Source organism: Diabrotica undecimpunctata, chromosome 6 (genome assembly GCF_040954645.1).
Source record: "Diabrotica undecimpunctata isolate CICGRU chromosome 6, icDiaUnde3, whole genome shotgun sequence".
NCBI classification, from domain to species: Eukaryota; Metazoa; Arthropoda; class Insecta; order Coleoptera; family Chrysomelidae; genus Diabrotica; species Diabrotica undecimpunctata.
In genome coordinates, this window is record NC_092808.1 from 151,825,817 (window position 1) to 151,841,615 (window position 15,799).

Here is a 15,799-nt window from a genome sequence, read left to right on the forward strand (position 1 = left end):
TATATATTATATGCAGTATATATTTGTAATATCATTGAAGGAAATATGCATATATGTTTAATTTCCTGGTTCGGTAATGTAATACCCTATTGAAGATGGCAATTAGATAAGACAGAGAGATTCCCTGAGTCCTTTATTGTTCAACCTGAGTATGGACGAAATAATAAAAAAGGTAAGAACTAAAAAAGGATACCAAATGGGAGAAAAACAACTTAAAATAATCTGCTATGCAGACGACGCAATACTAATCTCTCAAAGTGAAGATGATTTACAACGTACGCTGCACCAATAGAATATAACCGCCAGAAAATTTAACATTTAATGAGTTAATTTCCCCAACAAAGACAAAATGCATGGTTATAACAGCAAATTTACTAAGATGTAAATTGGAGCTGGAAGGTCAGATAATAGAACAAGTGATGGAGTTTAAATATCTAGGCATCACATTATCTAGCTACGGAAAGCTCGAAGCCGAAGTGGAACATCAAGTGAATAGAGCAAACAGAGCCGCAGGCTGCCTAAACGAAACAATATGGAGAAATAAAAATATCGGGAAAGAAACGAAAGGCAGAATTTACAAAACAGTCATTAGGCCAATAATGACATACGCGACAGAAACAAGACCTGACACAGAGAGAACAAAAAGGATGTTAGAAACAGCAGAGATGAAAACACTTGATGGTAAGACACTATGGGACAGAGCTAGAAGTACAGATATACGACATAGATGCCAGGTGGAGAACATCAAAAACTGGGTAAGAAATAGAAGAGTAGAATGGAACGATCATATAAGCCGAATGACAACAAATAGAGTAGTAAAGACGGCAAGAGAAGGTTCCCCAATAGGAAGACGATCAGTAGGAAGACCACGCAAACGATGGAATGACAACTTACTGGAGGCACATTGAAAAACAGACAGAGTCATGTCTATATAAAAAAGAAGAAAAAGAAAAAGAAGGTAATGTAATAATTGTTTAATTTGACTCCGCGTGTAATAATTTTGGTTTTGATAAAAACCATTATTTTGACGTTTCAGCAAGGTCATACTTGCCATTGTCAAGTCAGGTAGGAATGCTTCTTGCTGGTGACTTGACTTCTTGTTGCTGGCAATACTTTGATTTAACATGCATGACAATTGGTTCTTATAAAAGTCCTAAATTTTACGTAGTAATTTGAGTTATAATTGCTCATTGACCACATTGTAATGTTTTTAACAATTTTAATGTATTTCAAAGACAGTTTCTGCATATCCCGCATGTATTTTACGCAATCAAAGTCACTAGTTGTTAACCCAATTTGTTGCGCTTTATGCTGATTTCAGATCGAAATTCCGGGCATTGTTCACTGTAACTAATGCCTCATGTCGGTTTTGTACAATACAAGGGCTGATAGGAATCTTGTCCACCTGACACTCTACTTGCAAGCGGTAATAGAATTATAAATTGTATGTATGGTTTTACAGTTTCCGCCTAATTTAAAACAGTGTTTTCATGTTGTGTGCTTCAGTAACTGCTTTTAAAAATTTATGGGAAATTGATATAGATATCTATAGCAGTATTAATTTGATAGGGTTGGAAAGTCGAGCTGATATTCCTTAACCGTTATGTCATGTCAATACCCAAGTACCTGATACGGGAGTCTATACCTGTGCTACCCAGGTACCCGGCATTGTTTTGGTAAACTTCGCTTGTACATTCCGAAAATAACAAACAATTGGGATTTTTCTTTGTTTGCTATCAGTGTTTATTTAACTGTGCTTACAAGTTGTTAATATTTTTGTGACTATATGCGTGTTTTATGTTGTAATTACTTGTAATAATGGCAAGAAGAGAAGTGAGTGCTAGCGAATTTAGAAGGTAAGTTATTACTGTTTATTTTTACAATGTTTTATACATAGATCGTTCAATTTTAGAATGACGTATGAAAAGCAACAGAAGTACTTGCAACAATTTATATACGATATAGATGAGGAAGTAGACAAAAATATCGAAAACCAGGAATCAGATGAGGACTATGTTTCGCAAAGCAAACCGGATGGAGATGAAGCTTTTGACGTAGAGGACGTTTTTACTGATATCAATAATAAGATTAAAATCGATACCGACGGCGACGATAGTAGTGATGAAGATTTTGACGATTTTCAATAAAGTTCTTCCCAAAGTGATGTTCTGGTTGCAAAAGATAAAACGATTTGGTAACGAAAACCGTTTACTGCAAGTCGAACACTAAAACGTAACCTTTTGCGTGAAAAAACGGGTCCAGTACGTTCTACTAAAACTCTTTCGATTAGAGATATATTCAAATATGTTTTCAGTGACGTAATGTGTGACATAATTATACGCGAAACCAATCGAAAAGCTAATAGCGTTTGTGAAAAGTATAATGTTGAAAACCCCGACAAACCTCGAATTGTTTGGAAGTCACTCACAACAGAAGAATTTGATGCATACTTAGGTATTCTTATTACAGCAGGAGTACGGCATTTAAATTCAGAGCACTCGAAAGATTTATGGAAAACAGACTCTCATCCTTTGTACCGAGCAAGTATGGGCATAAATCGCTTTTGGAGCATCAGCAGATTCTTACGGTTTGACAATGACAAAACACGTGAAAAACGTTTGCAAAATGATAAAGCTGAAGCTATTACAGATATATTCCATCTTCTCAATGATAATTTACGTCGTAACTATGTACCGTCGGATTCTCTTACTGTGGATGAACAGTTATTTCCTTTTAGAGATAGGACATGTTTCACGCAATATATGCCAGCAAAACCTGCCAAGTATGGCATCAAGGTTTGGTGGGTTTGTGACGCCAATAATTCGTATCCATTTACTGGACAAATTTATACTGGAAAAAATTCGACTGGACGTGAAACTAATCAAGGTGAACGCGTAGTAAAAGATTTGTGTTGCCGATACAAAAATTCTGGACGAAACATAACGATCTATAATTTTTTCACAACTCTTCCACTAGCCCGTCTCCTGTTGTCTTGGAATTTATCATTAGTTGGTACTTTGAAAAGAAACAAACCATATATTCCACAAGAAATGCTGCCTTCGCCAGAGCGTGAGCCTGAATCGTCATTACACGGATTCAGTGCAGATCGTGTTACTATTTGTTCATATGTACCAAAAAAAAAAAGCGTTATCTTGCTGTCAACAATGCATGACAACGATAATTTAAGTGGCCCAAAAAATAAACCTGAAATAATTCAGTTCTATAATACAACTAAAGGAGGAGTAGACAACATGGACAAAATGGTTTCTCATTATTCCACTAAACGCAGAACTTTGCGTTGGCCAGTAGCCTTCTTTTACAATATCCTAGACGTAGCTTGCCTAGCAACCTATATAATTTATAAAGAGAATAATCCACAGAGTTCTACGAAACCAGTAAGCGTAGAATTTTTCTACAAGACTTAGGGAAACAACTAGTGATGCCTGCAATTTCTGCTAGATCTAAAGTACCGTATACCGAAGTAAATGTATACCGAAATTTTTCATCAAGGTCAGGAATTGAGTGTATGTTAGGAAAACCTCTACCTACAGATTAAAGTAATACTGCAGAGTCATTACCACTTCGAGATTCCACTGGACGCCTCAAAATTGTTGGAAACTGCTACATTTGTATGTCTTTAGCGAAAAAGCGGCTAAGAAAGACACGAAAATCATGTAATGTTTGTAATCGTCCACTATGTAACGAACACTCAGTAACTATAAGTAAGTGTGGGCAATATGTTTAAAATGTAACTTTTATTTACGTTTCCATATCACTTTTATTATAAAAAAAAACTAGACAGAGCTTCATAATTTACTAAACATTAGTGTGACCCGGGTGCCACGGGTGTGGACGTAATGGTGTAAAAACTTTGACAGGTAATTTTAATATATTATATGCATTTTTTTCTTTGGTTTTTATTATAAATCTCTTCGTTCTAAATAATTTTAGGAATAACTAGAAGCTCGAATAAAAATATTTATACTATCGTCAATGATTCAGATAAAACAATTACCAATGATACCCAGGTACCTGGGTATAGACACAAAGGTTAATGATATCGTAATTACTTAAAAAAATAAACTAATTGAAAAGAAACAGGTACCACAATACAATTACTTATTTTAAAAAATTTTTTTATTGCTACATTGCATGTTTACAATCTACTCTATATACAGAGTAATAAGTAAATAGTCTGTAAGTAAATTAAAATGAGTTAGGTAACGGTTCTCTAAGTATTATTGCGGTAGGTTTTCTGGCCATACTTTCTTCAATCTTCTCTCGGTAAGTGGTTGGGTGAATAAATAATTTATCAGTTCGTTGTTGTGATCAGTAGTGCAATTTTTATATTTTATTGTGTGATTATTTATTATATTCTTAAGTAATGGGATGTCCTAATCATTGTAAAGAGTTTGGTTAGATACATACTATGGAGATTTACTTATCATACAGAGATCCCCTTCATACAAGATCATTTTGATACCTTTTTAGTTTACGGGACTCTTTAAAGAATTTTAAATTATAGCGAATGCTTTTCTTGCTTTTTTTTTGCGTTTAAAATTATTGCTCTTATTTTTGATATCTATATTAGCCCTACGATAAATACGTACATTAGATTAGAGATGTTCCTGGTTTCTATGGATATTTTTTTGGGGGAAGTAGGTACTTTCAACTACCACGACCATTAATCTTAATTTAGACTTCTTAAATATTTCAGCATTCTTTTTGCCAAACTTTATGCAAGATTCAAAGCTCTTGAACACGGCAACAAAAATAAAATACCAAATAAAATGATCCTAAGCACTTCCCTTGGAGTTTTGCAAACCTTAAGTCATATGCATCCTAAAAAATCTATAGAAAAAATGGTAAAATCTTATAAAACAGGCTCAAGAAAATTCGAACCGTTTAAACCATTTACAATAATAGGGTGGGGTACTTTTTTAATAATAGCGGCTGGGGATGCCCCAGGCTTACCCATGAGGATATAAATCTTTTCAATAGATAAAAATTTAATGACTATTTTTGTGAATATTTTAAACAAGTATTTTTTACTGAACTGTATTGACATATATTACCTGACTTAATTATTTGAAAACTCAAATTCTATAAAATCTGCATCAGTATTTAAAAGTTCACTTCACTTTTACGGTTCATACCCCCAATTTTCCATTAAAGTTCCCTAAATGAAATTTTTTCAAATGAATTGTTTATAATACTTGTTGCCAAAACTACACGAACATTGAGAGGTTTTTGGAATTCAGTTTGAAATATTTTATGTATATTTCCAAATTTATAAATTTTATGTCAAAAATAACTACGGCATAACTGAAATATTTAGTACTATTATTTTTGAGTGTGTATTAACTTAATTAATTCTATACAATGAAAATTTATGGAACAAAAACAATTTTGGAATAACATTTTAATCTTCTTTCTCTTCGTTCGGTCTCGGTTTTCGTGATTCTTCTCCCTATTACACTAAATACTAAATAATATTGGAATAAATATCTTTAAACGATGTTAAAATATCAACGTTTTTGTTAAAGTAACTTACATATTATTCAAATTACCCCAAAGCCCCATTAATTTACAAGAATTATAAAAAATAGAGCGCCAGTTTCTTAAGTACGGAAATAAGTGCTTCCGAGAATACGGCGCAGTTCCTTATGCGAAAAAAATGCCCATTAAAACACCGGGACCATTAAAACTCTACCTTTAAATCTCTCAACTTCTGAAACTCCAATTTATAATACCGTAACTGTTGACATTGTGCCGCATGTCAGACGACAATTTGGCATTTTTTTTAAGTACGAAAGAAAGAAGGTCATTTCCGAGAATGAAACTTCGAAGAAGGAGCTCCATTTAAAAACGTGACTAAGAATTATAACATTGTGACCTTTTTAACGTTCTTGAGGTTAATAGCTTGAAAATGTGTTGAAGATCTCTGCTTAAAATACTTACATTCAAAGACATCTTAGATTCAGTTTTTAAAATTAAAGAGTCGAAAGGACGAAGGTGTAAAAATCAAAATGAAAAATTGGACATAAACAAATTTAAAATTTTTAATAGTAAAAATGATAAAACCGCATTATTTAGTTAAACGGTTTTTCTCCAATATTTTACACTAATAAATAAATACTTTATTTTTGTTTTTGACACAGTCTGCGTAGAGTTGGTCAAAAAAGTGAACAACAAGAAACCAATAAATATATACAATAAAAAAAGTAACAACAAAAAGAGTAGCATTTAAAATTGGACAAATTCTTTAAATGAATAAAAAATTAGTGAAGTGACAAATTCCTTTAAATTTTTTCAACCTTATCATACTCTTACACAATTTTATATTCATTGGTAATGCATTAAACGTCTATGATCTATTATATTAGGAGACTTAAAATATATATTTCCCCTGCACATTGACATAAAACGTGACATTTGACATAAAACGTAATATAAAACGACAAATTTGACATAACACGTGACATAATACGTAAAATCCGAGCCTCCACCAAAAATTAATTACTGCGATATCAAAGGTTAAAGTGCGCTGAAGCGGCTTACTATCTACGTATCTAATTTGTCTTTATAAGAAATATAACAAAATTAAAAATGTTTATTAACACAAAATTTTTGAACGTTGATTTTGTTTGATTTGAATTGATTTCTAACACCTCTATCTTTGTTAAAATTGTCATGGGTGTAGTTAGGTACTAAGTTATAACTTTTAAGGTAAACGTAATTTATCTAGTCAGTTGTCTCCCATAATTTTGTCAAACAAATTTACATTCTTAGTTTTTAATATCTAAAGTAATTACACAAGCTTTTTTAATACTAATAGTTTGGACATTGAATAGAATTAGCTCGGGGTTAAGAATTACGTCTGAGATTAGGGTCTGTAACTGTTCCGAAGGTATAAAAAACTATTAACACATGCGTTTTTATACCATATCAATGGGTCCATATTTTTCACATACTCACATATTTTCACTTCACATTTTGGATTCACATAAAACCTCTGGAAAGTGGGATTTAAATAGAGTTTGTATCGTGACCATATTGGTAGCTGAGTCAACTCTGTATACATGCAAGTCGGTAAATTTAGGGACACCATTTGTACTAGCATTTGTACTAGCAACATTGTGAGAAACACTGTCACCAATGTGAAGGAGACTTTTAATAAATTGGAGGTAGAGGCAAAGAAAACTGGTTTAAGGGTAAACAAAGAGAAAACCAAATACATGTGCATGAACAGACAAAAGGGACGAGATAGAATAGGGCAAAATGTGACAATAGACCCATATAACTAGGAAAGAGTGGAGAGTTTTAAATATCTCGGAGCAACAATCACTGCAGATAACGATATCGCGGAAGAGATTAAAGGAAGAATTCAGGCAGCAAACAGATGTATGTACAGCCTCCACAATACTATTAAATCTAAAAGCCTAACACGAACATCAAGGATTAAAATATATAAAACGGTAATTAGACCGGTGCTCATGTATGGGTGTGAGACGTGGACCCTGATCAAAGAAACTGAAAGAAAACTTAGATGTTTTGAGAGGAAAATTCTCAAAAGAATCTTTGGGCCTTATCACGACATTAATAGCAACCAATACCGAATGAGAACAAATGCTGAGGTCAAGCAGATGTATAGAGCGAGCGATATAGTCCAAGAGATTAAATCCTAACGTCTAAGATGGGCTGGCCATGTCCATAGGCTGCCTAATAACCGCCTTGCCAAGTTAATATGGGAGGAAGCCCTCACAGAAAGAAGGCCCTTAGGACGTCCACGAATGCGATGGAGAGACAATATATGGTCAGATCTAAGAACAATGGGGCTGCCCACTAACCCATTTATTATGAACGACTGTTCAAGATGGAAGCAAGTTGTGCAGTTAGCCAAAACCCTCCCCGGATTGTAGTGCTACGAGAAGAAGAAGAATAAGATTTGTACTTGCAGTAGCTTCTTCTGTGGTAGTATTAGCAATTTGGGATCTGTTTATCTTTTTCGTTCTTTGTTTATTCTTTTTCACTTCTTTACAATCGTTTTTATATTAAGCTAATGTTAGGTTTATAATTTCTTGACATTTTCTTTTTGTTTGTTTTCTTAATTTCTATAGACAACTGATTGTGTGTTATTTTTTGTGGTTTTGTTTTTGTTCACAAAGGGAATTTGCATCGTTTTTGATAGTACTGGGTGCTACATTTGTTAATGTAGTATTACATTATTAGTAATAGATATTTAGTAATTCCATATGGCAATTTAAAATTTTTATTTTATCTTTAAGTTCTTTAACTGAATAATCCTTTTTTTTTGAAGATATAGATAAATAATTTGGAATAATAATTAAACTTGCCCGTATTTGAAAAATCATTAATGGCATCATAGAAGTCGTTTATCTTCCTTATCTGATATTACCGTCGTATTACCTTCCTTATCTTGGCCAATTCTTATCAATTTTTGTAAACTACTGCCAGAGAAATACAAACAAAATCACTAATAATCACTTAAAAACACTGGTATTTTTGATAATTTAGCTAAGACTGAATTAGTTTAACAATATCGCCACAAGAACTTGTCTTAATTGCTTATAAGCACCTATAAATATTATAAGAGTGTTTGAACAATAATGACAGTCATTGCAACCTTACTGTTAGGATAACATAAAAAATATTACTTATGAAAGACAAAATTATAATCTGTAGAAAAATTACATTTTGTTTCTCGTTTTCTTTACTTATCCACTATTTTCACGTCTTTTTTTTAGAGCGGTCTGAATCCAATTTTTCAAATTATAATTTAGATTTAGGTAAAGAAAAATAAGAATAAGACTTACTTGTATAATATTGATTGGTATGTTTCTTTAGTACAGTAGGCGTAAGAAGTCTTCGACTTGGATGCGATCGAAAGCTTTTGTCAGGTCTATAAAACATAGACATGCTAGTTTATTGTACTCGATGATTTTCTATGATTTGTCTTAGTACAAACATGGCATTAGGGTAAATTAGGGTACTGTCTGGTACAAAATATTTAGCAATTATGCGTAATTAATATAGTAATTAATTATGTAAAATATATAGTAACTATGCAAATTGCACAAATATAATATTGGTATAATTGCTGTATATTTTGTATCAAACCGCACCCTAATATCTTCTTTTCATGGCGCCGCCTCCTTTCGAGGGTTGACGATCCAAATGGCAATTATGGTTTTGGAAACTGCTGCGTAAAAGATTTCTGCGGATGAGCGGTCGAACCATCTCCTTAGGTCTTTCAGCCACGAGTTCTGGCGACTTTCAACTGATCTTTTGCCCTGTACTTTTCCTTCCAGTATACTTGAAGTAATTCGTATCTTTCGCCTCTCAACACATGACCCAAGTATTGCATTTTCCTCTCTTTGATTATTCTTAGTAATTCTTTTTGTTTACACATGCGACGAAGTATCTTAACATTAGTAACTCTTTGTACCCATGGAATCCTCAACATTCGTCTGTATATAGACATCTCAAAGGCATCTATTCTTTTTTCTATTTTAGAGTCCATTGTCCAACTTTCACAGCCATACAGTAAGACAGAAAAAACGTAACATCTGATCATTCGGATTCTAAGCTGTAGACTAAGGTCTGATCTTGTAAAAAATGTTTTGATGCTCATGAATACTTTTCTTGCTTGTTCGATTCTTGATAGGATTTGTTTTTTTGAATTACACTGACTATTGATATTTGCTCCCAAATATTTTATGGAATTTACCTGTTCTATTATTTGACCCTTGGCATACACATGTACTTTTATTGGTGTCTTTAAAAATACTAAAGTTTTAGTTTTGGAAACGTTTAGATGTAAACCGAACATTTCTACAGCATTTATTGAGAAGGTATCATCAGCATATCTGATGTTGTCTATGCTGATCCTGTTAATCTTAATTCCGCCTTGGACCTCGTCTTATGCTTCTCTGAATATAAACCCGAATACAAATTAAACAGTAGCGGTGATAAGACGCAACCCTGTCTTACTCCTCGTCGGATTTTTATATCTTCAAATGTTGTGTGCTCTATTTTAATTGTTACCGTTTGGTGCCAGTATAGTTCAAAAATAATTCGCAAGTCTTGTTCGTCAACTCCAGTTGTTCTTAGAATTTCGATCATCTTTTGATGGTTAACGCAGTCAAATGCTTTTCCATAGTCAACAATAATATGGGTTTTTGTAATTTCAGCATTTATTTGCCATGTATCGTTGACCTAAGGATGCCTAGAAAATTATAGTATGCGAAACTGGTCGCTAATGATAGAATAAATTGATTATGAGTAAGTCTTACCGTTATTTCTCCTTACCTAAATTGAAATGGACTTACACAGGCAGCATATTCAAGATTTGTATAATATTAGATATTATTTCGCCACTTTTTCTGCAGTCTTCCACGCTTTTTATAGTTTCTCCAGCCAGCAGTCTTTATATCCATCTATCTAAAGAGCTGTCGTGCTATGTGAGTGCCTCACTGCTCCTTAAGTTTACCAGTTTTTTTAAGAACGTTCAATAATTTTTTCATTTATGACTCTGTCTCTTAAATTAATTGTTTTTTCAGCCAAGTGAATTAAATGTTAAGTTCACTGTTCCGTAACAGCTCGACCAAATTAAAATTTTTCAGGAGCCAAATAAAAGGAAACAAGGACCCGACGGAAAAATATGTATTAAACATTTCTAAAAAGTTCCCTTTTAAATGAATATAAACCGGTAGCAAGTTCCATTTAAACAGTTGTACAATAAGAAAGAAACAACTTTTATTTTGTTAGTCGATTAAAAGTTTCAAGTTTATTATTTGTTTTCAGGACGATGCGACGAAAACAGCCCCTGTGAGCAGCTCTGCTACGAGTTGCATGACGGAATGTATGAATGTGACTGTAAAGAAAGGTTTATTTTAAGAGAAGATGGGTACAGCTGCTACGGTAAGTAAAGGAGTAATTAGTTTTCAGTTCGGCTTTACTGGAAAATGTATTTCATTTAACTAGATAGGACGAGCGGAAAATTTTACGGAATTAATGAAAAAATGTAAAACGCATTTTTGCTTCAAGAATTTTTAATTTAATTTCAATGGTGCTAGAAATTGCTGAAATTATTACTTGCAAATGAATAAAATGTAATTTTCTGTCTTTTGTAAAATGTAGTTTTCTATAATGATTGAAAATCTCATCAAGACATGCATGTCTTGAAAGCATGAATTTTTAATTAAAGGCATAGTGAAAAACAATAGAGAATGGATGCACAGTGCAAGCAAAAAAAAATACCATTGCACAAAGAGTATGATAAATAGTAATGGAAAAACTTAGTATTGTAAGAATTAATCCAATATATTCCTAAAAATGCAGACATAAATCAAACATAATACTGAACCTTATTAAAAACCTGTGGCGGAACAACACTGCAAAGTTAAAACAAAATTAGTTAATTCAGAACCTACTTGATACAATTAGTACTTACTTACTTACTCCGTGGCGTTACAACCCTTAGTGGGTTTTAGCCGACTCGACAACATCCCTCCACTTTTTTCTGTCTTGAACAACCTCCATTCAATTCTCCACGCCCATAGTGCTTAGGTCTCCTGCTATATTATCTCGTCACCGGAGACGAGGGCGTCCGCGTGGTCTTCTTCCAGTTAGGACTTCCTCTCACACCAGTCTTACTGTTCGTTCGTCAGAATGCCTTCTTAGGTGTCCTGCCCATTGGAGTCTTCTGGACTTTATTTCTTTTATGATGTTGGCGTCTGGGTAAAGTTCTTCGAGCTTTTTGTTAGTTCTTATCCTATATTGTCCTGATGCTTCATCCAGCACAGGGCCAAAGATCTTCCTTAAGATTTTTCTTTCCCAAACACATAGTCTCTCTTCGTTTGCCTTTGTTATCGTCCACGTTTCGCTTCCATACATCACAACGGGTCGTATGATTGTTTTATAGACCTTTACCTTCGTACGTCTTGTTAGTTGTTTCGATTTTATAAGGTTTTGGAGGGCAAAAGGACATCTGTTGCCGGCCTGGATCCTGTTGTTTATTTCTTGTGATCCGTTATTGTCTTCAGTTATTATTGTTCCAAGATACTTGAATTCTCTAACGCGCTCAAAGTTAAAGTCATCGATGGTGATGTTCAGACCGATTCTGTCTCTGCTTCATTTATTGCGGCTAATATTCGTATATTTCGTCTTGTTTTCGTTGATTTGGAGCCCCATCTTCTCTGTTTCCTCTTCGAACCTCACGAAAGTCTCCTTCATCGTTAATCGTGTGTTTCCTATTAGATTTATATCGTCTGCAAATGCCAGTAGTAAGTTTGAAATTAGTTTGATACAATTAGGAAAAAGAAAAATACCACAAATAAATAGAGGTTAACTTAAGAAAACTTTGCAAAAATGTGGCCTACAGAAAAATGTTAGTTTTGTGTGGTGGAAAAATGTTGGAAAAGTGTGTGGATCTGTCAGCGTATTTTCTGTAATTCTTCTCAGTACTCTTATCTATGTCGTTTTCAGTAGCCTTTGCGTTGTGGCTGTGCCGGGTCTTATTTCTGATGCATATATTATTATTGGTCTTACACTAGCTTTATAAATTCTTGACTTTATCTCAGTGTAAATGTGTCTGTTTGCCATATAGGGTTATTAAGGCATCCAGTCTATTTTCTTGTTGTACTTGATATCTGACTTCTTTGTCCAGGTCTCCATAGCTAGACATTCAATACTGATGCCATCAATTTCTATTTTAAATCTGGTTCGTTTTTTGCTGACTACTATTGTTTTAGTTTTCTGAGATAAGATTATCATATTAAATTCGTTTGCTCTTATGTTAAATCTGTGGATCAGTCTTTGTAGACTATCTTCATCTTGGGCTATCAATTTTGCGTCGTCTGCGTAACAGTCTTTTTATTTCTTTTTCTCCCATTCTGTATCCTCTCCATTTGTTAACGCTTTTGGTGATTTCATCCATGATCAAGTTGAAGAGCATGGGGCTCAATGAAATTGTCTTATTCCGCTGCCTATTTCTATCAGTTCTGTCAGTTGTTTATCTATTCAAAATTCCATTTTGTTGTTTTGATAGATGTTTTCAATAGTTTTTATAATATTTAGGGGAACTTCTCTATTAGAAAGAAAATGGATTATATCTTCGAACCTTACTCTGTTAAACGCTTTCTTTAGGTCAATCAGACACAGAAATGCTGGTCTATTATACTCTAGTGATTTCCCAGAAATTTGGTCTATAACGAATATTGCATCTGTATACGATCTTCCACTACGAATACCCTGTTGTTCATCTGCTAAACATATCCTCTGATTTACGATTTATCTCACGTTAATTGTGTTAGGAAATTTGGTGCAATAAAAGAAAATACAGTCAAATGTAGTCAATATACAAAAAGTAAGGCTAAGTCTTCAGAAATTGAAATTTAATCATACTACTACTATCGGTTTACAGCGTTCTCCGACGCTTTCCGACTCCTAACCGCCATTCTTCTCTATTTAACCATAGGCCTGGAGGGATTTCTCTTTCCTCTAGTTCTTTTTCAATTCCCTCTCTCCAGCTTCTTCTCGGCCTTCCTCTTTTTCTTCTTTCTTGTGGTATCCACGTCAAAATCTGTTTCGCAATCCTGTCACCTGGCATACTCTGTACATGGCCGTACCATATTAACTGTTTTGTTTTTATGTCATCAACTATTGTATGCGTAACTCCCATCATTTCTCGTATTCTCTCATTTGGCATCCGATCTCTTCTTGATTTGCCTGCTGCTCTTCTCCAGAAGTCCATTTCTGTTGCTAGTAACAGTTTCTCTGTTCTTTGTTTCATTGGCTAAACTTCACTGTCATATGTGATTACACTTTTAAGTATGGTGTTGTATATGAGTTGTTTGTTCGCTTTAGATATTGTTTGGTCCCACATAATGCTATTTATCATGGATATGTCTTTTCTATCCTGTATGTTTCTGTCTTTTATAGTAACATCGAGTGTTCCATCTTGAGTTATCTTAATACCCAAGTACTTATATTCATGACAGTGTCTTATTTCTACCCCATCGTCAAATATAATGGACTGATTTGTCCCTCCAATACACATGGTTTCAGTTTTCTTAATGTTAACTTCGAGACCCCATTTGTTATATTCTTCTATTAGCTTCTCAGTCATGTAACTCAAGTCGTCGTGATCCTGAGCAATCAGTATTTGGTCATCAGCGAAACATAAGGTGTACAGTGTAGTCTCGTCATTGAGAGGGATTCCCATGCCATTACATTTCCTTTTTCACAGCTTGAGTGCTTGTTCCAGATAAATTTTGAAAAGGGTAGGCGAAATACAGCAACCCTGCTTTACTCCTTTCGTGACCTTAAATCCCTCAGATATCCTTGATCCAGTTTTAATTTTTGCAGTCGTTCCATTATACAGACTTTGGACTGCTTTGATAAGACCATGCTTAATGTTGGTTTGCTGTAGGGTTGACCATAGTTTACCGAGGGGAACACTGTCATATGCTTTTTGTAAGTCTACGTACACCAGGTGTACTTCTTTATTGACTGCTGTTTTTTCTCAATAACTTGCGTAATAGAGTACAAGTGGTCTACTGTGGATCGTCCAGCTCTAAAACCAGCTTGCTCCTCTGCTTCGTAATCTCTATAGTCATTTTCTATTGTATTCTTAATAAGTTTCCCATACATCCTACTTATTGTGCTGTTTACCGCAATTCCTCTGTAATTTTCACACTGATCCTTGCTGCCCTTTTTGTGGATAGTTGACCATGATAGTTTCCATTCTTTTGCTAATTCGGCCCCATTCAAGAAGTCTTAAAAGAGTTTTCTTAACTGTTCCTGGAGTTTGTCTGTGCCGGCTGTCACTAATTCTGCAGGAATGTCACCAAGACCAGGGGATTTTCCATTTTTTAGGGATTTGGTTATTTCTTCCATCTCTGATTTACTTATTTGTAATGGTGATGAATTTATACGTATACTTATTGTATTGTCTTCCATGTTAGTAAATTCTGGTCTTTGTTCTGTTCTCCCATTTTTCTGTTGTTATTGGTGATATAACGTCTTTTTTCTTATTATTATATTTTAATTTAAATTAATCATTATTATGATCATCATAATCATTAAAACCAAATAAAATCATCGAGTTTTAAAAATTGTTTCAGAAGATTAGAGAATCTATGGCTTTCTTAAGTAGTAAATATTATTTTTTCATGATGGAAAACCAAAGTGCACTGCAAGAACTTTAAGATATGAAGAACTAACTAATTAAAAACCAAAGCCATACAGCTAGAGAAAACAAACTGCGAATTAAAAATGAAATAATATTACTATAACCTAACCATTTAACAATTTAAAGATCTTCTAAGAGGTTCTAATGGTGATTACTAATATACTTTTATCATGCAATTTGACTGGTCAGGATATGTCAGACTGTTATAATTAGGTAACTAAAAATGGATTAATATTTGTGGCAAAATTGAGATCTCCAGATATTAAAACAAAAGTTATTCGTTCTATACAGCAGACGAGAGGGAATACACATCACGTTTAAAGCGCTCATATCGGTTAAATTTGTTATCACCGTAAGATTTTTATAACTTATAAATTATTTAGAATTTCTAAAACTCATGGGAGACGAAGGAGTAAAATGACTTACAACAACGTTAAATAAAATCTATGACTCGGGAAAAATCCCAGAGAGCTGGTTAAAATCTACATTTATTGCTATACCTAAAAAACCTAATACAAAAAAATGCGAAGAGCATCGTATTATCAGTCGAATGAGCCACATTCTTAAGACCTTCTTCAAGAT

The 15,799-nt window shown here is 33.7% G+C and overlaps 1 protein-coding gene across 1 annotated transcript in view; it reads left to right on the forward strand.

The window, feature by feature from the left end:
* LOC140444124 (pikachurin-like) overlaps positions 1-15,799 on the forward strand; it is a 379,011-nt gene that overhangs the window by 137,814 nt on the left and 225,398 nt on the right. Inside the window, exon 2 of the mRNA XM_072535797.1 lies at positions 10,828-10,944. Within this exon, the coding sequence (XP_072391898.1) occupies positions 10,828-10,944 (117 nt within the window). The remainder of the gene's footprint in view (positions 1-10,827; positions 10,945-15,799) is intronic.